General features: G+C 48.2%; 2 protein-coding genes across 2 annotated transcripts in view; both read right to left on the reverse strand.

The window, feature by feature from the left end:
- Positions 1 to 14026, reverse strand: part of LOC119383707 (calumenin-B-like) — a 583129-nt gene that overhangs the window by 366833 nt on the left and 202270 nt on the right. The gene's annotated exons all lie outside the window — the stretch shown is intronic.
- Positions 1 to 14026, reverse strand: part of LOC119383708 (DNA polymerase delta catalytic subunit) — an 86674-nt gene that overhangs the window by 60377 nt on the left and 12271 nt on the right. The window contains exons 4-7 of the mRNA XM_037651975.2: positions 9649 to 9742; positions 7970 to 8141; positions 979 to 1193; positions 519 to 685 (exon numbers count right to left, since the gene is read on the reverse strand). Of these exons, the coding sequence (XP_037507903.1) occupies positions 519 to 685; positions 979 to 1193; positions 7970 to 8141; positions 9649 to 9742 (648 nt within the window). The remainder of the gene's footprint in view (positions 1 to 518; positions 686 to 978; positions 1194 to 7969; positions 8142 to 9648; positions 9743 to 14026) is intronic.

Below are 14026 nucleotides of genomic sequence, written 5' to 3' on the forward strand. Positions count from 1 at the left end.
CGGCCCTGCTTTGATCTACTGAAACCTTTTCGTGAAGCTTTGCTGTAAAAAAAATCTTCTGCTTCTGTTTGCGCCAATCTCGCACGCACGTTTCGGGAACTCCGAACGACCATGATGCGGCCCGATTTCCGTACGTCTCTGCACATGTAATAACTATTCTTTTAAATGCGGCATCGTGGTGCACTCGTCGAGTATTTGGAGTCAGCACTTCTATGCCGTCGATGCGAACGCAGAACAGGATGACAATCTCCTCAGCGCACGTACGATCTGAAACAATAGTACTAATGGGGTAATGGCAGAAATGGCGGCAGTGGCCAAGGCGCGTAGGAGGCGGCCATTTTAAAATGCCGATGGCAATACGATGACCGAGTTTTTTTTTTTTTTTTTCGGTACTCGATTCTGCCGCGCATGCGATTTTTGGACTCGTTTTACCGGAAAAAAGGTGCGCGTTAGATTCGAGTAAATGCGGTACATTTTGACATTCCTACTGCACAAGCCCAAACAAAAGTTCCACACACCTTGAGCAATTCCCGCTCGTGTTGGAAGCAAAGAACCTCGCAGCCCGCAATGGATGCGCAGGTGTTGAGGGTGAAGACATTCCTGATGAACGGGTCCCTCTCACCCTGACGCATGACCATGTTGGCGATCTGGATGACACTGTCCTTCTCTGGCTCCGGAAAGATGCCTGCAATCCAGCCATCACCCAACTTCAGTGCAAACCTTATTCTTTGTGTACAGAGTGGGAATAAAAGAAACCAAAGGCAATGCTTTTATGTTAGTTACAGCCATGTGAAGATAACAGACAATAAAAGTGGAGAAAGCATAGGAATAGCTAAATGATCACTGTTGTTAATTCAAATGTAGAAGTTATAACAAGAAGTCAAATTACAGTGGGCAAGGAGGCATGCTAAAGCCACCAACATGACAGACTGAAATCGTTATCTTGCTGGGGTCGCACCTGTGGTGCACTAGACGCACCTTTGCGGCCAGCACACTCGATGTCGAAGCTGAGGATACGCAGAGGAGCAACGCGGGCCCATGTGCCCTCGGGTGCGTGAGACACCATTTCGTCCCATGCCACATCCACTTCGATCTGTGCCCGTGACACCCGGGTGCGATCATCCCGGACACTGTACTTGCCCCGTGGCAGTTCGATCCAACAGCAGCCCACCACGTGCGTGTCCACCATGAACCTGCATGGATCACCACCAAAATGATTAAAACATCCAGAAAAGAAAAAGGAAGTCAATGGCTACAGGGAAACCTTGCTTATTCAGCTGCCGTTAATTGAGAAATTCAGTTGATTCAGACATGCCGTCTGATTCCGTCCGACATATGCATACTCGTAAGCCTATGGCACAAAACTCTCGTCGATTCAGACATACAATAGACTCTCATTCAATGAACCTGATGAAACCAGGAAAATATGTTCCATTTAACTAGGCTTGTGCGAATATTCGAGCACTTCGAATATTCAAACGAATACAGTCGAACCCGGGTATATCGAACTCGCCAAAAAACGTTTATTAGTTCAATATATGGCATAATTCGATATAGGCCCGCTATAGGATTTTGACACAAAGGCACATAACAATAAGAAAAGTACTTTATTAATATGGTGGCTTACTTGCGTGCCCTACTTTGGAACAAAATAGTCCTGGATTTTCTTCTGTGTCAACGACTTCGCTGCCTGCGACAGCACGCACGCCTCCACGTTGTCCAACGAGTCGGAGCAGCTCAGGCCGCAACCTTCCACATTCACGCAATAGCGCCAGACAAACACAAGTGCACTAATTACTTCGGAGGATGTAGGCAATGGGCCATCGTCAATTTCCTTATTGTCGCTTTGGCTCGTGGTCGGCACGACGTCTGCAACGTAGTCCTCATCTTGTAGCTCACCCATGATAGCGATATCATCGTCCGCACTGACGAACTCGTAGAATGTCGATCCGTCGATAGCTCCCGGGAACTCTGCCAGCTCGCTCCAAACTTCGGCGGAAACACCTGCGGTGTCTTCAGTGCTGTCATCGGAATTTGGGGCGTCATCACCAGGCATGCGGAAGCCGGCATGCCTAAAGCAGTTCTGGATCGTCTCCTTCGTGACATCTGCCCACGATCTATGATTTATGATTTCGAGTTTCGCGGCGAACGGCAAATTCTGCCTCTTTGCACAAGCCATGACGACAGTGCGCCAATAAAGTTCACAGAGCACCAACAGGCAACACCACCAGCACGGACCACGCTGAATGAGGACTCGAGGAAAACAGGCAGCAGCAGGCACACAAGCATAAAGAAAGAAAAAATGGCGCTCACTTCTACCGCCTCCGCACCTCGGAGAAAGCACGACGGCCTCTGATTGGCTGTAAGCGCTGCGAGCGGGCCAGGATCATTTCTTGCAGGGAGGTGTTCGCCCATGCACAACCGGGTCTAAGCCACTTTTTCTAGGGTGGCGCCGGCAGCTTTCCCCGCCACCGCGAGGGAAAGCCAGCTTGCTGGGGCACTTTTGAGGCACATGGAGTTTGATATATCGGTTGTCGTTGCTATTTTCGTTCGATGTAACAGTAACTTTTGCTATATATTCTCAATGTCAATTTACCGTGTTTAGAAATTGTTCGATATATGGGCTAATTTGATATAAACGGGTTCGATATAGTCAGGCTCGACTGTTATACAGTATTCGAATTCGCTTCGATTTGAATTTAAAGTATTGAAAATTTCGAAGTATTCGAAATGAACGAATAGGTGTATATTAGTCCGCTTATAACCACCCTGTAAAGGTGGTTTCACTGCCGTGGAGGGGTGCTACACCGTGAATACACCTTTCCAGGGAAAATCCGCACTGTCCGTTTGTAACCTCCTGTAAAGGTGGTTTCGCTGCAGTAGAAGCATGCTATACCGTGAATAAACCTTTCCAGAGAAAATCCGCATTGCCGCGAAGCCCCACTTCAAGGTTAAATGAACATATTACCCCACATCGATTCATCATTTTTTAGGTTTAAAAACTTGTTATACCGGCTTACATGCTCCAAGTATTGTAAATTTTAAAGCGTAACATATGTTACAAGTTATAATTTGCATTCTACCAAATGCCAAATCCTGCTACTATTCCAAGTTGCTTCCACTTCTCTTTGAACCAGAAAGACTGACATTTGCACATGCCTTGTTACAATTTAAAATAAAACGTTGTGCAGGTTGGTTGGGTCATGACAAATAGTATGCTCATTTTTCTTTATAATATGTGATATATACTATTCGAATCCGATTCGAAATTATTCGACCAAAATCACTATTCGCTTCGAACCTAAAATTTACTATTCGCACAAGCCTACATTGAACACATTCACTGTGGTGTGGGTGAACCACGGCCTGTGCTCCTCCTATGTGGCTGCGATGTTACGAGCATGCACCTGCTTGCTGATGCGATAACTTTACTACACTTGAACACGGAGGTACAATTCTTGCTGCAAGAGGTTATAATAGCCAGAAGAATACTTTTTTAGTGTTAGATGCCGTGACCCACCGGTGACTCACGCTCGAGAACTATCCGTCATGTGCTGCCGTCTAAGGCTAGAAAATGCAACCAATATATATATATTTATTGAACCGGATGTGAGACGACACTGTTTTGAAGTGGCAGTCTATTTCTCTGCTGTGCTGCTCACCATCATTTTGCCGCAGTTTTTTAAATATGTTTCATTCGAATAAGTACATGCGTTCTTCCTTCTGCTTCTAAACATTTTAGCGCGACTAATGGATCATCACGTTTTTTACGGACACAAAAGAAAGCACAACGAAGAGGAAATGTTTTGTGTTTCCTGGTGCCAGCCACTTTGGGTTTCAGCATAGGTCTCCACAAAAAAGGCAAAAAATAGCTCGGTATCCTTCAAATAAACACGCCAGCTGCAAAGGTAGCACCCCCATCTCTTTGGAGCGAACGAAACAGGCAGAGGCGCGTGACCCTCCGGTGGGTCACTCCGCACACAAAACGAGACCTCAAGAAAGCGTGCCACAGTGAACATGTTAACAGGTGTTCCATTAACTGAGAGATGAACTGGGGTGCAGAATACAAGGATGAAACCAATCATATTAAAGGCAGCTGTTCCATTTAAGCAGCAGTTCTGTTTAAGATATTTCCATTTACTGAGAGTGGACTGTATTTGGTCGTACTTCAGTTAATTCGGACAGATGGCGGAGCTCAGAGGCACGTGGGGCACATTATATCTGGTGGCACAAGGAGGTGTCAAAATCGCACTGCCAGACGTGGCTTTGAGATCGGCGCATGCTACTTTCTGAGTAGCATGCGCCGATCTCAAAGGCCATGCTTGCATGAGCTAGGAGTGCCGAAAGGCTGGAAACACGTCAAGGCCACCATGTTTCTACAGTAAATGCTCGTTAATTCGGACTAATTTCTGTTCCTGGAAAGCACGTGCATTGTTTAATGGCATTCGATTCCCTTTGCGATGGGAATGTGTGGTGCTCAGTACGACGCGTTTCAAGAGGCATTCTATTTTGACAGCTGAAGAAATCAGCTGCTGCCCAAAGCCTTGACGTGAGTGGGGCGACCATCTGTGAGTGGCAACTACAGCAGGAGCTCCTTTTATGCCGCGAGCACGGTCGAAAAGGTTTCCATGGGCCTTGTAACCGCCGCCACTTTGAACTGGAGCAGCATGTTGCTCATTTCGTCTCAGAACAGCGCATTCACCATATTGCAATCAGTGTTGTACCGATAGGGTTCAGAGCAAACAATGTCTATCAGCAGATGGGTATCCCGTGAATGAAGTTCCACATGTCATGTGGCTGGGTGCAAGATACCATGTTTTGGGACATTGTTTGAAAAATAAATCCACTTTTCATGCCTCCAGTGGCCTCTCGTTACTTTCGCGGTTCTATTTTTTTTTCCTGGACGCAATGAAAAGTCGCCTCTCGCGTTACAGTTGTGGTCTCGTTACAATCGAGTACAGTAAAACCTTGTTAATTCGAATCTCAAGGGAGTGAAAAAAATGTTGGAATTATCCGAATGTCAAGTTAACGAATGCATAACAAAAACGCACATTTTCGATTCCTTTATCACATACCTTTATTTTAATAAGTAGTCCGTGATGCTTGTTTGTTTTTTTGTGGACAGCTGGGTGGCAAGGACTAGATTGCGGGCATGTGAAAAACCCTCTAGCACAAAAGTATTACCTGGGACATCGTAACAAAACTACTCTAGAACGACGAGAGCGTCCGCGGCTTCTTTTGCGGTACGATGCACCAGGTGTAGCTTATTGCACGGGTTTTCGTCGGAGGACTCATCCGTCTCACCAAGGGCAGCCCTGATGATCTCGTCATCGTTCAAGTGACCGGCGATGACAACGCCGTCATCAATTGTAACGTAATCTGCAAGCTCCACTACGGAGGGAAGCAGGCCAAGACACACCATATCGTCGAAGGCCTTGTTTCTTTGTTATCGACACTACCGATACGCCGATATGTCACAATGCACCGAAGAGGGGGAAAAAAAGCACAACTGACGCCTGCAGGTCCGCACGCTATCCGTCGGAGGCCTTGTTTCTTTGTTATCCGTTCTCCGCCGAAGACAAGATGATGATGATGATGCGTGCTCCAAAACGCCACCTTGCGTCCCCTTTCATAAGTTTTTGAAAACAAATGCGATTTTCCTTGGCCTCCGCGATCGGCATCGACAGCGCACCGTTGCTATGCCGTTGCTGCCGGAGCCCGTCTCGGAGACCATAACTTTTCACGTGTGGCAAAGAAAAGGCAATGCGATAAATATTATGGCCTCCGAGACGCAGTTTCAGTTTCAGTTTCGCCGTCTTTGGCTTGCCTCCAGACCGAATTAACCAGTGAGCGTGCAATTTTGCGTCGAATTAGCGAATGTTTGTTGCCATGGGGCTATGAACATTTTTTAAGGGAGGGTGTGAGAATGACGAATTATCCGAATTTCCAAATTAACGGGGGCCGAATTAACGAGATTCTACTGTAAATACAGTATGAGTGTTGAAGTCTTTACAGTTTTAACGCGAAGCTCTCTCTGCCTCTTTCCCCCAAATCGGCAGACAGTGGCCACTCTCTTACACAATGAGACACATTGCATCAGGGAGTCTACGTGTAGTGCGTGTAATATTGGCCTCGAGGAGTTACGGAGTCGCCCTCTATCGGACGCGCCTCGATTGCGTGCTAGGCAGGATGCCGCCGGCGCGCTCCCCATAGGTTTTGCTGTCGGCGCTCTACAAAAACACCTCGCGGGAGCCCTCCAGGGCATTTCTGTAAGTACTTTCGAAATGAACTGTGTTCTTTACTGTCAAGATAATCATTTTCGACGAACTGAAAGCACAAGATAGTCTACAGTCGCTGTCTCTTTGCAGAAAACCGAGCACCCGCTTCACGCTGTCACCGCGTTGCAGACCCCTGAACCGGCTTCTTACGTGAAAGGTAGTCACTCGCTGAGTGCAAACTATGTGAAATATCTCGTCAGAGTAGACTGCCTGTATAACCAAACGGAGCATAACAGAAAGAAGCCTCAAGCCAGCGATCGCACGGGTTCGCGACGACTGACGGTGCCTCTACATGTATGAGCGTCTGCATGTATGTTCGTACTGCTGGTTTCGCTTTTGCTACGAGCGCGTTTTGGCACCGCGCTGTGAACTTTAGGCCGCAAAACATGAGAATTTGTGAGTAAACAAACAACTACTGTTGGGCGGACGCTATCAGAGCAGTTCAAAAACTATTTCCTTACAACTGCGACTTCGGTGCGCATGACAACTTTGTGATCTGCCGTCCCGACGATTCAGTGTTTTTTTTTCTCTTTCGGTCTAAATTCGGGTACGTTTCAATGTCATTTGACAAGTTGTCTCGCACTGCGTGTTGATCGGTCTTCTCAGCGGGCAAATGACGCTGCTTCTGTTTCTTTATTCAGCGCATTCGTTTCGTTTCGGGCTCACACAAAACGTGAGCAAATGCGACGCCTTTTTTTAATGCTCCTCATTATTGTTCCGTTTGCATTCCAGTGAACTTGCCGCTCTCTGTGATCAACAAATTCATAGACCAAAGCTTCACCACTTCGAGATTGCTGGTGGAAGGAGAACCAGTCTACGAGACCGAGCATGTAGTAGCATGCGACGCCTAGGAAAAGAAAGAAAATACAGTAACGCGGGAGAATCAGTACATCGACTGACAAGAAGAAGATGGCTTTCGCCTTCTAGTCATCTTTAACGAATGCATAAGGGACCCTGTGCGTTTTTTAATTCAACGTATCTAAACAATGACTTGCGCATCTGCAGCCGATTTTGTGGACGCTGAGCACGGGGCCGACGATCAAGAGGTCGCATTGGAGGGTTCTGAGATGGCATCGCACGTGGTAAAATGTAGCGCTTTTACTATCCTGTGGCAGATAAGCATCATTTGCCGGCGGGAAGCGCGCGCGAGCCATCGTCTCAGTGCGCGCTGTCTGCTACTCACCGAACATCACAGGCCCGACGCAGTAACAAAAGTCTTCGTCGCGGAAGTGTTTGTTGCACACAAGACTCGTAGCGGATGGCTACTTGCCGGTTCTTAGCTCTACAACCCATGCTTCACGCTGTTTCTTGTCCCGCGGTTACCAGTGCAGGCTGACACTGGGCTCCTTTGCGTAAGCGCGGCGCTGCGGCACCGAGCGGTAGAGCCCCATGTTCGTCGCCTTCGGAGGCAGCCACTCTATTAAAATGGTTTCAATTGAGTAGAAAATGAGAGAAAACCTCCGATTTTGAACAGACCGCAGCGCATGTGGGACTTGAAACTCGTTTTCAAAGCACGCGGCAGTGCGCCACAAGCAGCCGACGCGGCCGCGGAGACCACGTGATCCTGCCAAGTACGTCACGCCGACGGTGGCGCCGGCGTTTCCAGTGGTGGGCCTCGAGGCCAATAGTCTGGTTTCTGCGGTTTGCCCTTCTGCCAGCGAGAGAATGCAAGGTGAAAGTGTCTGCATCACCTGATCTCAAAGTCAACATTGCTCTCAAAGATGCGGTAACTGGGCGCCCCGTAAGGATCCACGGACACGCTGCCCGTCTCCAGCAGACGCTTGGCTGGTGCGATGAGCCGGGGCAGAACCATGGTGACCTTGAGGAAGGGCGTCTTGCCCTTGCTGTTGTAGCCATAGATGCCTGGAATAGATTGAACGGGTTAGGTTTACTAGGACTAGCAAGGCAGTACTATGGCAGACAATCAGCCGGCGACAAACAAGCATGATTATCACGTTCTTGTTCCTCGTTGTTATCACTACGCTTGCACAGTTAATGTTTCCCATTTCAAGCCCGAGCAGGCAATAACTTGGCATGTCACTTTCTAAAGATTTCTTTGGCTGCGTATGAACTGAAACGAGTTAATTACATGATGGCCCTGAAGCAACAATAAGTAGGAGATCGATGTGGGTGAGATCATGCAATATACTAAAAAAAACATACTGCAGAAAACACGAGCACAAAAAAGAAAGAGACATACAACATACTGGTGAAAAAAAAAAGTAGCACTCATCTCATCTATTAGAACTCCTTATTTCGCCAACACTTCTTTTGCACTTTAGTACTACAGTAAAAGCTCGTTAATTCGACACCCGTTAATTAGGAAATTCGGATAATTCGGATGGCTCTATTGGTCCCGGCAGAAGTGCATGTTAATCTGTGGGACCAAACCTTCGTTAATTCGTCAGAATTGGGCTGCGCACCGCTTAATTCGGACAAATTCTGACGGCTGCCGCTACACAAATGTGTGGTAAAGCAGCGCCGGCACCACTGGGGCGAAACCGAAACTTGAGTCACATCGCCATCGTTATCAACTAGTGGGGGCGATCGCAGTGTCACCGAACGTCGGCGTCTTCTTTCTTCGCTCCACTGCGCCTCCGACGCCATTTTCCCTTGTGTTGTGTCGGCACCGTCTCTTCTTGCGGAGTTCTTGTTTTTTCCCGTTGTGACCGTGTTTACATGTGAGGCCCGAGCATGCGGCAGTAGCTGACGATGGCATCGGCGAGGTGTCAGCCGAGTCCAGTCCACCGACGGTGACTGCCCGACCTTCGATGCTGTCCTTCCCACAGATATGACCCTTCAGGACTACATCGCGATTGATGATTGTGTCGCCACGACTGGTCTCCTGCCCGATCAAGAAATTATTAATGATGTCGCGACCTCATCGCACCTCACGGGAAGTCTCGGAGGCGCTTTTGATATTAGAGGGCGTTTGCCTGAGCACTTCCGACAGTTTGCGTGCTGTTGGCCATTTGGAAAAGTTAAGAAAAATTGTAATGTAAGCCGGAATCTGCGTGAAAACGCAGACGACCATTACAAAATACTTCAGCAAATAAGGGTATGCTTCTCCAACTTGATTTTAATGTTGTTTTTCCTGTTCATTCGTTAATTCGGCATTCGGTTAATTCGGACATTTTTTCCGGTCCCGTGAAATCCGAATTAACGAGCTTTTACTGTATCAATAAACAATACAAAATGACTCATTTTTCAGTTTTTTTTAAGGCACAATGCACCGGTAGTCAGTGGAGCATGGTTCATCTTGCCTAAATTCGCAATCAGTGCAAGCTGGTCATACAAGGTCAGTAGTATGAGGTACAGACACCAGTCACACGGAAACAAAGCAACGTACAACGAAAAAAGCAGCACGCACTCTGTTTTAGGACCATGTCGATGCCAACAACTGTGTCAGTCAACTGGTTCTTGTTGGATCGCATGTCCTTCAAAACCGCCTTGTTCAGTGCTTCCTGTGTACAGAAGAAAGAAGAAACAGTGCTATGCAAAACGTCAGTTATACGTGCACACTCCCGTATGCACGTGCATGCACAAACACACAGAAGCACTAAATGACTGGCAATTTTTCTAGTAAAATGCTACAAAGCAGCACCAGTGATAGCCTACTCTTTGGCCTTGTCATTCAGCAAATTATTATTACCGTAGAATCTTGATAATCTGAATTACAGTAGAATCTCGATGATACGATCACGGCTAATACGAATTTCGGGATGATACGAATTTTTCTGTGGTCCCGGCCAAGGCCCATTAATTTACAACGTGCTTGAGTACGGTTGTTACGAACTGATTTTTGACCCGCGTCGTTTGATACGAATAAACGCCGCCCCACCCAACGCAACGTTGGCCCCACCGACGGCCGCGGAAGATAGCAGCGTGCACTTACGGCGCTGGAATGCGTGCGGCGCCGCCGGTTTGGCACGTTGCCAGCGCCGCCGGCGAGCAGCGCGCGACAGCCTCCAAGATCTGCGTGTATCGGAGGCCGGAGTGTGCCTTTTGCTTTCTCTTGAAGATTACAGATGGCGCTGGCCACGTTTTTTTTTTTTTCTTGGTGCGGAGGCAGGCCGGCAGGCGGAGACGCCGGAGAGGGAGAGGCACGGCCCGCGGGAGCTTCTTTCTTCTATGCGTGCCGTCGGACAGAGTGGTTGTGGTTGCTGTGCTCGAGCCCGCGTTCTTGCTTTGTTGTGATAGTGCCTTTTTTGCCGAGTGGCAGCAAGCTATGTCTCGCAAGCGGAAAGCCCTCTCCTTTAAGGAGAAACTGGACATTCTTCGAAAGGTCGATGAGGATCCCAAAAGAAAACGCACGGAGTTGGCTAAGGAGCTAGGCCTCGCAACGTCGACATTAAGCACAATTGTTGGACAGCGGGACTCAATAATGAAGAATGTGCTTTCATTTAACGTCAACGCGAGGCAAGCGAAGACAGCCCAACACGTGAAGCTTGAAGAAGCTCTTCTGACCTGGTTTAAGGAGGTTACTGCAGCTGGTGTGAACATCGATGGCAAAGTGTTGCGTGAGAAAGCCGACGAGATCGCACTTGCTCTGCGCATCGACGGATTTCAGGCCTCAGGTGGGTGGCTGCACCGTTTCAAGACGAGACACGGTCTCGTTTACAAAAGCGTCTGTGGGGAAGCGAAGAAGGCTGACGAGACCGTTGTTAGCGACTGGCTCGCGAAGCTGCAGTCACTCATCTCTGGGTATGAGCCTCGTGATGTTTTTAACGCAGACGAGGCTGGCCTGTTTTTTAACCTTCAGCCTGAGAAGAGCCTTTGCTTAAAAGGCGAAGCGTGCCAAGGAGGCAAGAAAAGCAAAGAGCGAATAACGGTGCTTTTGTGCTGTAACGCCGACGGGTCGGAGAAACTTAAGCTGACGGTAATTGGCAAATCCCAAAAGCCTCGGTGTTTCAAGCGCGAGAGCCATTTGCCGTGCGTCTATCGCGCAAACAAAAAGGCGTGGATGACGGCGGCCCTGTTCGAAGAATTTCTGTCGCTCCTTGACAGAAGGATGGCCTGCAAGAATCGGAAGATTGTTTTGATTCTTGACCAGTGCGCCGCCCACCCGAGGCAAGTAACGCTCCAAAACGTCAAACTGATCTTTTTGCCCGCAAACACGACGACGCACCTGCAACCGCTTGACGCTGGAATAATAAAAAACCTCAAGCATCATTTCAAGGGCCTTCTTGTGCGCCGCCTACTTGCCAGTATTGACAGAAAACACGAAGGAGACCTGCGAATAAGCCTCCTGGACGCCATCCATTTTATCGCTATGGCTTGGGATCGAGTAACGCCGACTACCATAGCAAACTGCTTTGCGAAATGCGGCTTCTTCAGGAGTTCCGAAGAGGTGCCCTCAGAGCAGGAAAAGCCAATTGAGGGTTGGGAACTGCTTGATGCTGGGTGTACAGCTGAAGACTTCTGCACGGCGGATGACAACCTCGCCACTTGTGGTGCGCGCACGGTGGAAGATATTGTTGAGGAGGCCACATGCGAGGTTGCCGATTCCAGCGATGATGGCGACAACATAGACGAGGGCGATGGTGAAGGACCACCACCGGCGGCTGAAACGCTGCACGCGCTCGACGTCCTGAGGCGTGCTATGGCCGCTGATGAAATCAGCGACGACACGTGCACGCGTTTTTACGGATTTCAAAGAAGTCTGCTGAGTGACTTCGCGAAAAAAAAGAAGCAGAAAGACATTAGGGATTTTTTCTGCAAGAAATAAATGTTTTTTTTATGTGTTCCTAAAAATGAGTTTGCCTCTGACTTTTAATATAGCTAGTTTTACATGTGTTTCGGTGATACGAATTTCGGCTAATACGAATATTTTTCGTGACCCCGCGGGATTCGTATCATCGAGATTCTACTGTATCTCAATTTGAATTAGGAGATAATTCGAACTGCATGAGTTGTTCTGAACAGATGCATGCATTGATTGAATGGAAAAAGAAACACCACCAGAAAACATTAATTCTGAGAACCACTCAAAGGTTATCTTGAACAAAATCTCTCATTCCTACAGACCAACTTCAAAAAAAAAATCTCAGTGTCGATCAACCACAGGGGTTCGACCGTTAACGCCGCTTCGGTACGATGCTTCGTCGTGTGCGGCCGAGCAACTGGCCATCGCCTTGGCCCTTCTGGATGATAAACATGAACATATATTCAGCGCCTCCAGGGCAGCCATCCGCGCCTTCAGCTTTGGCGCCGTGTGTAAGCAAGCCTGTTGCATACTGGAGGGCAAAAGCATCACCACCCACTCTCACGTGGTTCCCCGCTCACATGGGATCCATCAGGGGAGGCTCCACAAATCTGAACGAGCTGGCCCACTCCACGGCGCGAGGTTTCGCTTTCCGCGATCATGGAGAACTCCCTCGCCGGCCCGCAATTGTGGAGAACAGAGATCATCCGACCACGTACAACGAAATTCACTTCTATCTCGGCAGAAGAGACTTCCCCCTTCCTAACAAGAAATTAAATCGAGCGCAGGCATTGACTCTCAGGTTACTGCAGACTGGTTCGTATCCCAGCCCGGCTTTATTACATAAAATTTATCCCGACATTTATCCCAATAGCTCCTGCAGGCACTGCAACGAGTTCGCTAGCCTAGACCACATGCTCTGGCGTTGCCCCTCATTACGGGGCACGGACCAATTCAATGAAGACAAGTGGCTATCCGCTATCAAGAGCCCCGATGTCGGGGCTCAACTATGGGCTGTCCAGAGGGCCCACGATGCGGCGGTTGGGCTTGGCCCGACTGTCCCAACGTGGGAGCGGCCCGCTGCGCGTTGAGTCGCGCACCTCAGGACTTACAATAAAGTTTCGAATCCATCCATCCATTGCATCACCTCCACCTAAAATCTGCATCCGAAAATTTGAGATGCAGGTGACCTCCAACACTAGGTGTGCAGGAAGACTACGCAGACGAAGCAACCAGCAATCTCGTCTCACTAAGCCTTTGCATTCACCACAGATTAGCTCAGAGATCGGGTGCACCAGCCACCTATGTGCTCAGCTGCTGCAAACCATCACTGCACGAGGCACACGTGGCAAGGTCGACCAGAGAAGTAGATGCCTGATCTCTTGCAACCCTCACCCTTCACTGCATGCGAACTCACCTTCAATCACTTCCCCTCCCCAATGCCCCTTCATGCCTGCTCACCTTTTCTCACCATCTACTGGCACAAGCAGCGCCCCAACCACGAATGCGTGCCAAGGCCTACACTAGCACGTGGCACAGCACAGGGGCTACATGCAAAGCAGCATTCTTTACTTTATACTCTGCTTTCGTTGAACAAGCTTCCGAAACCGATGGAATTCAAATTAACGAATTTCGACTGTATTGAACATATATACAATTGAAAGAGAGAGAAGAATGAAAAACAAGTTGCCCAATCAGCCTCTAAACTAAACCATGGACAAGGAATACTGTGCAATACTAAGTGTAGGAAAAAATACAAGTTGCGCTATAAAAGGAATACACAAGAAATGGGGGGAGCGGGATAGCAATGTAAAAAAGAAACTATGCAGAAAAGCTGCAAGCAAGGCCTGTCTATGACTGCAATATTATTGCACCAGGAATGTCCACTTTCTAGATTTATGGATAATTTCCATTAACACAAACATGTAATAGGATAAATAGATTGTGAGGATCCCTTTAAGTTTGTTTTAAGAGGGCTCAGTCATATATTAAAAATTTAATCAGGCATGAAGTCTCACTGTTGCCTGCTAAGCTGCTAATTTTT

This window comes from Rhipicephalus sanguineus, chromosome 2, assembly GCF_013339695.2.
Source record: "Rhipicephalus sanguineus isolate Rsan-2018 chromosome 2, BIME_Rsan_1.4, whole genome shotgun sequence".
Taxonomy (NCBI): Eukaryota; Metazoa; Arthropoda; class Arachnida; order Ixodida; family Ixodidae; genus Rhipicephalus; species Rhipicephalus sanguineus.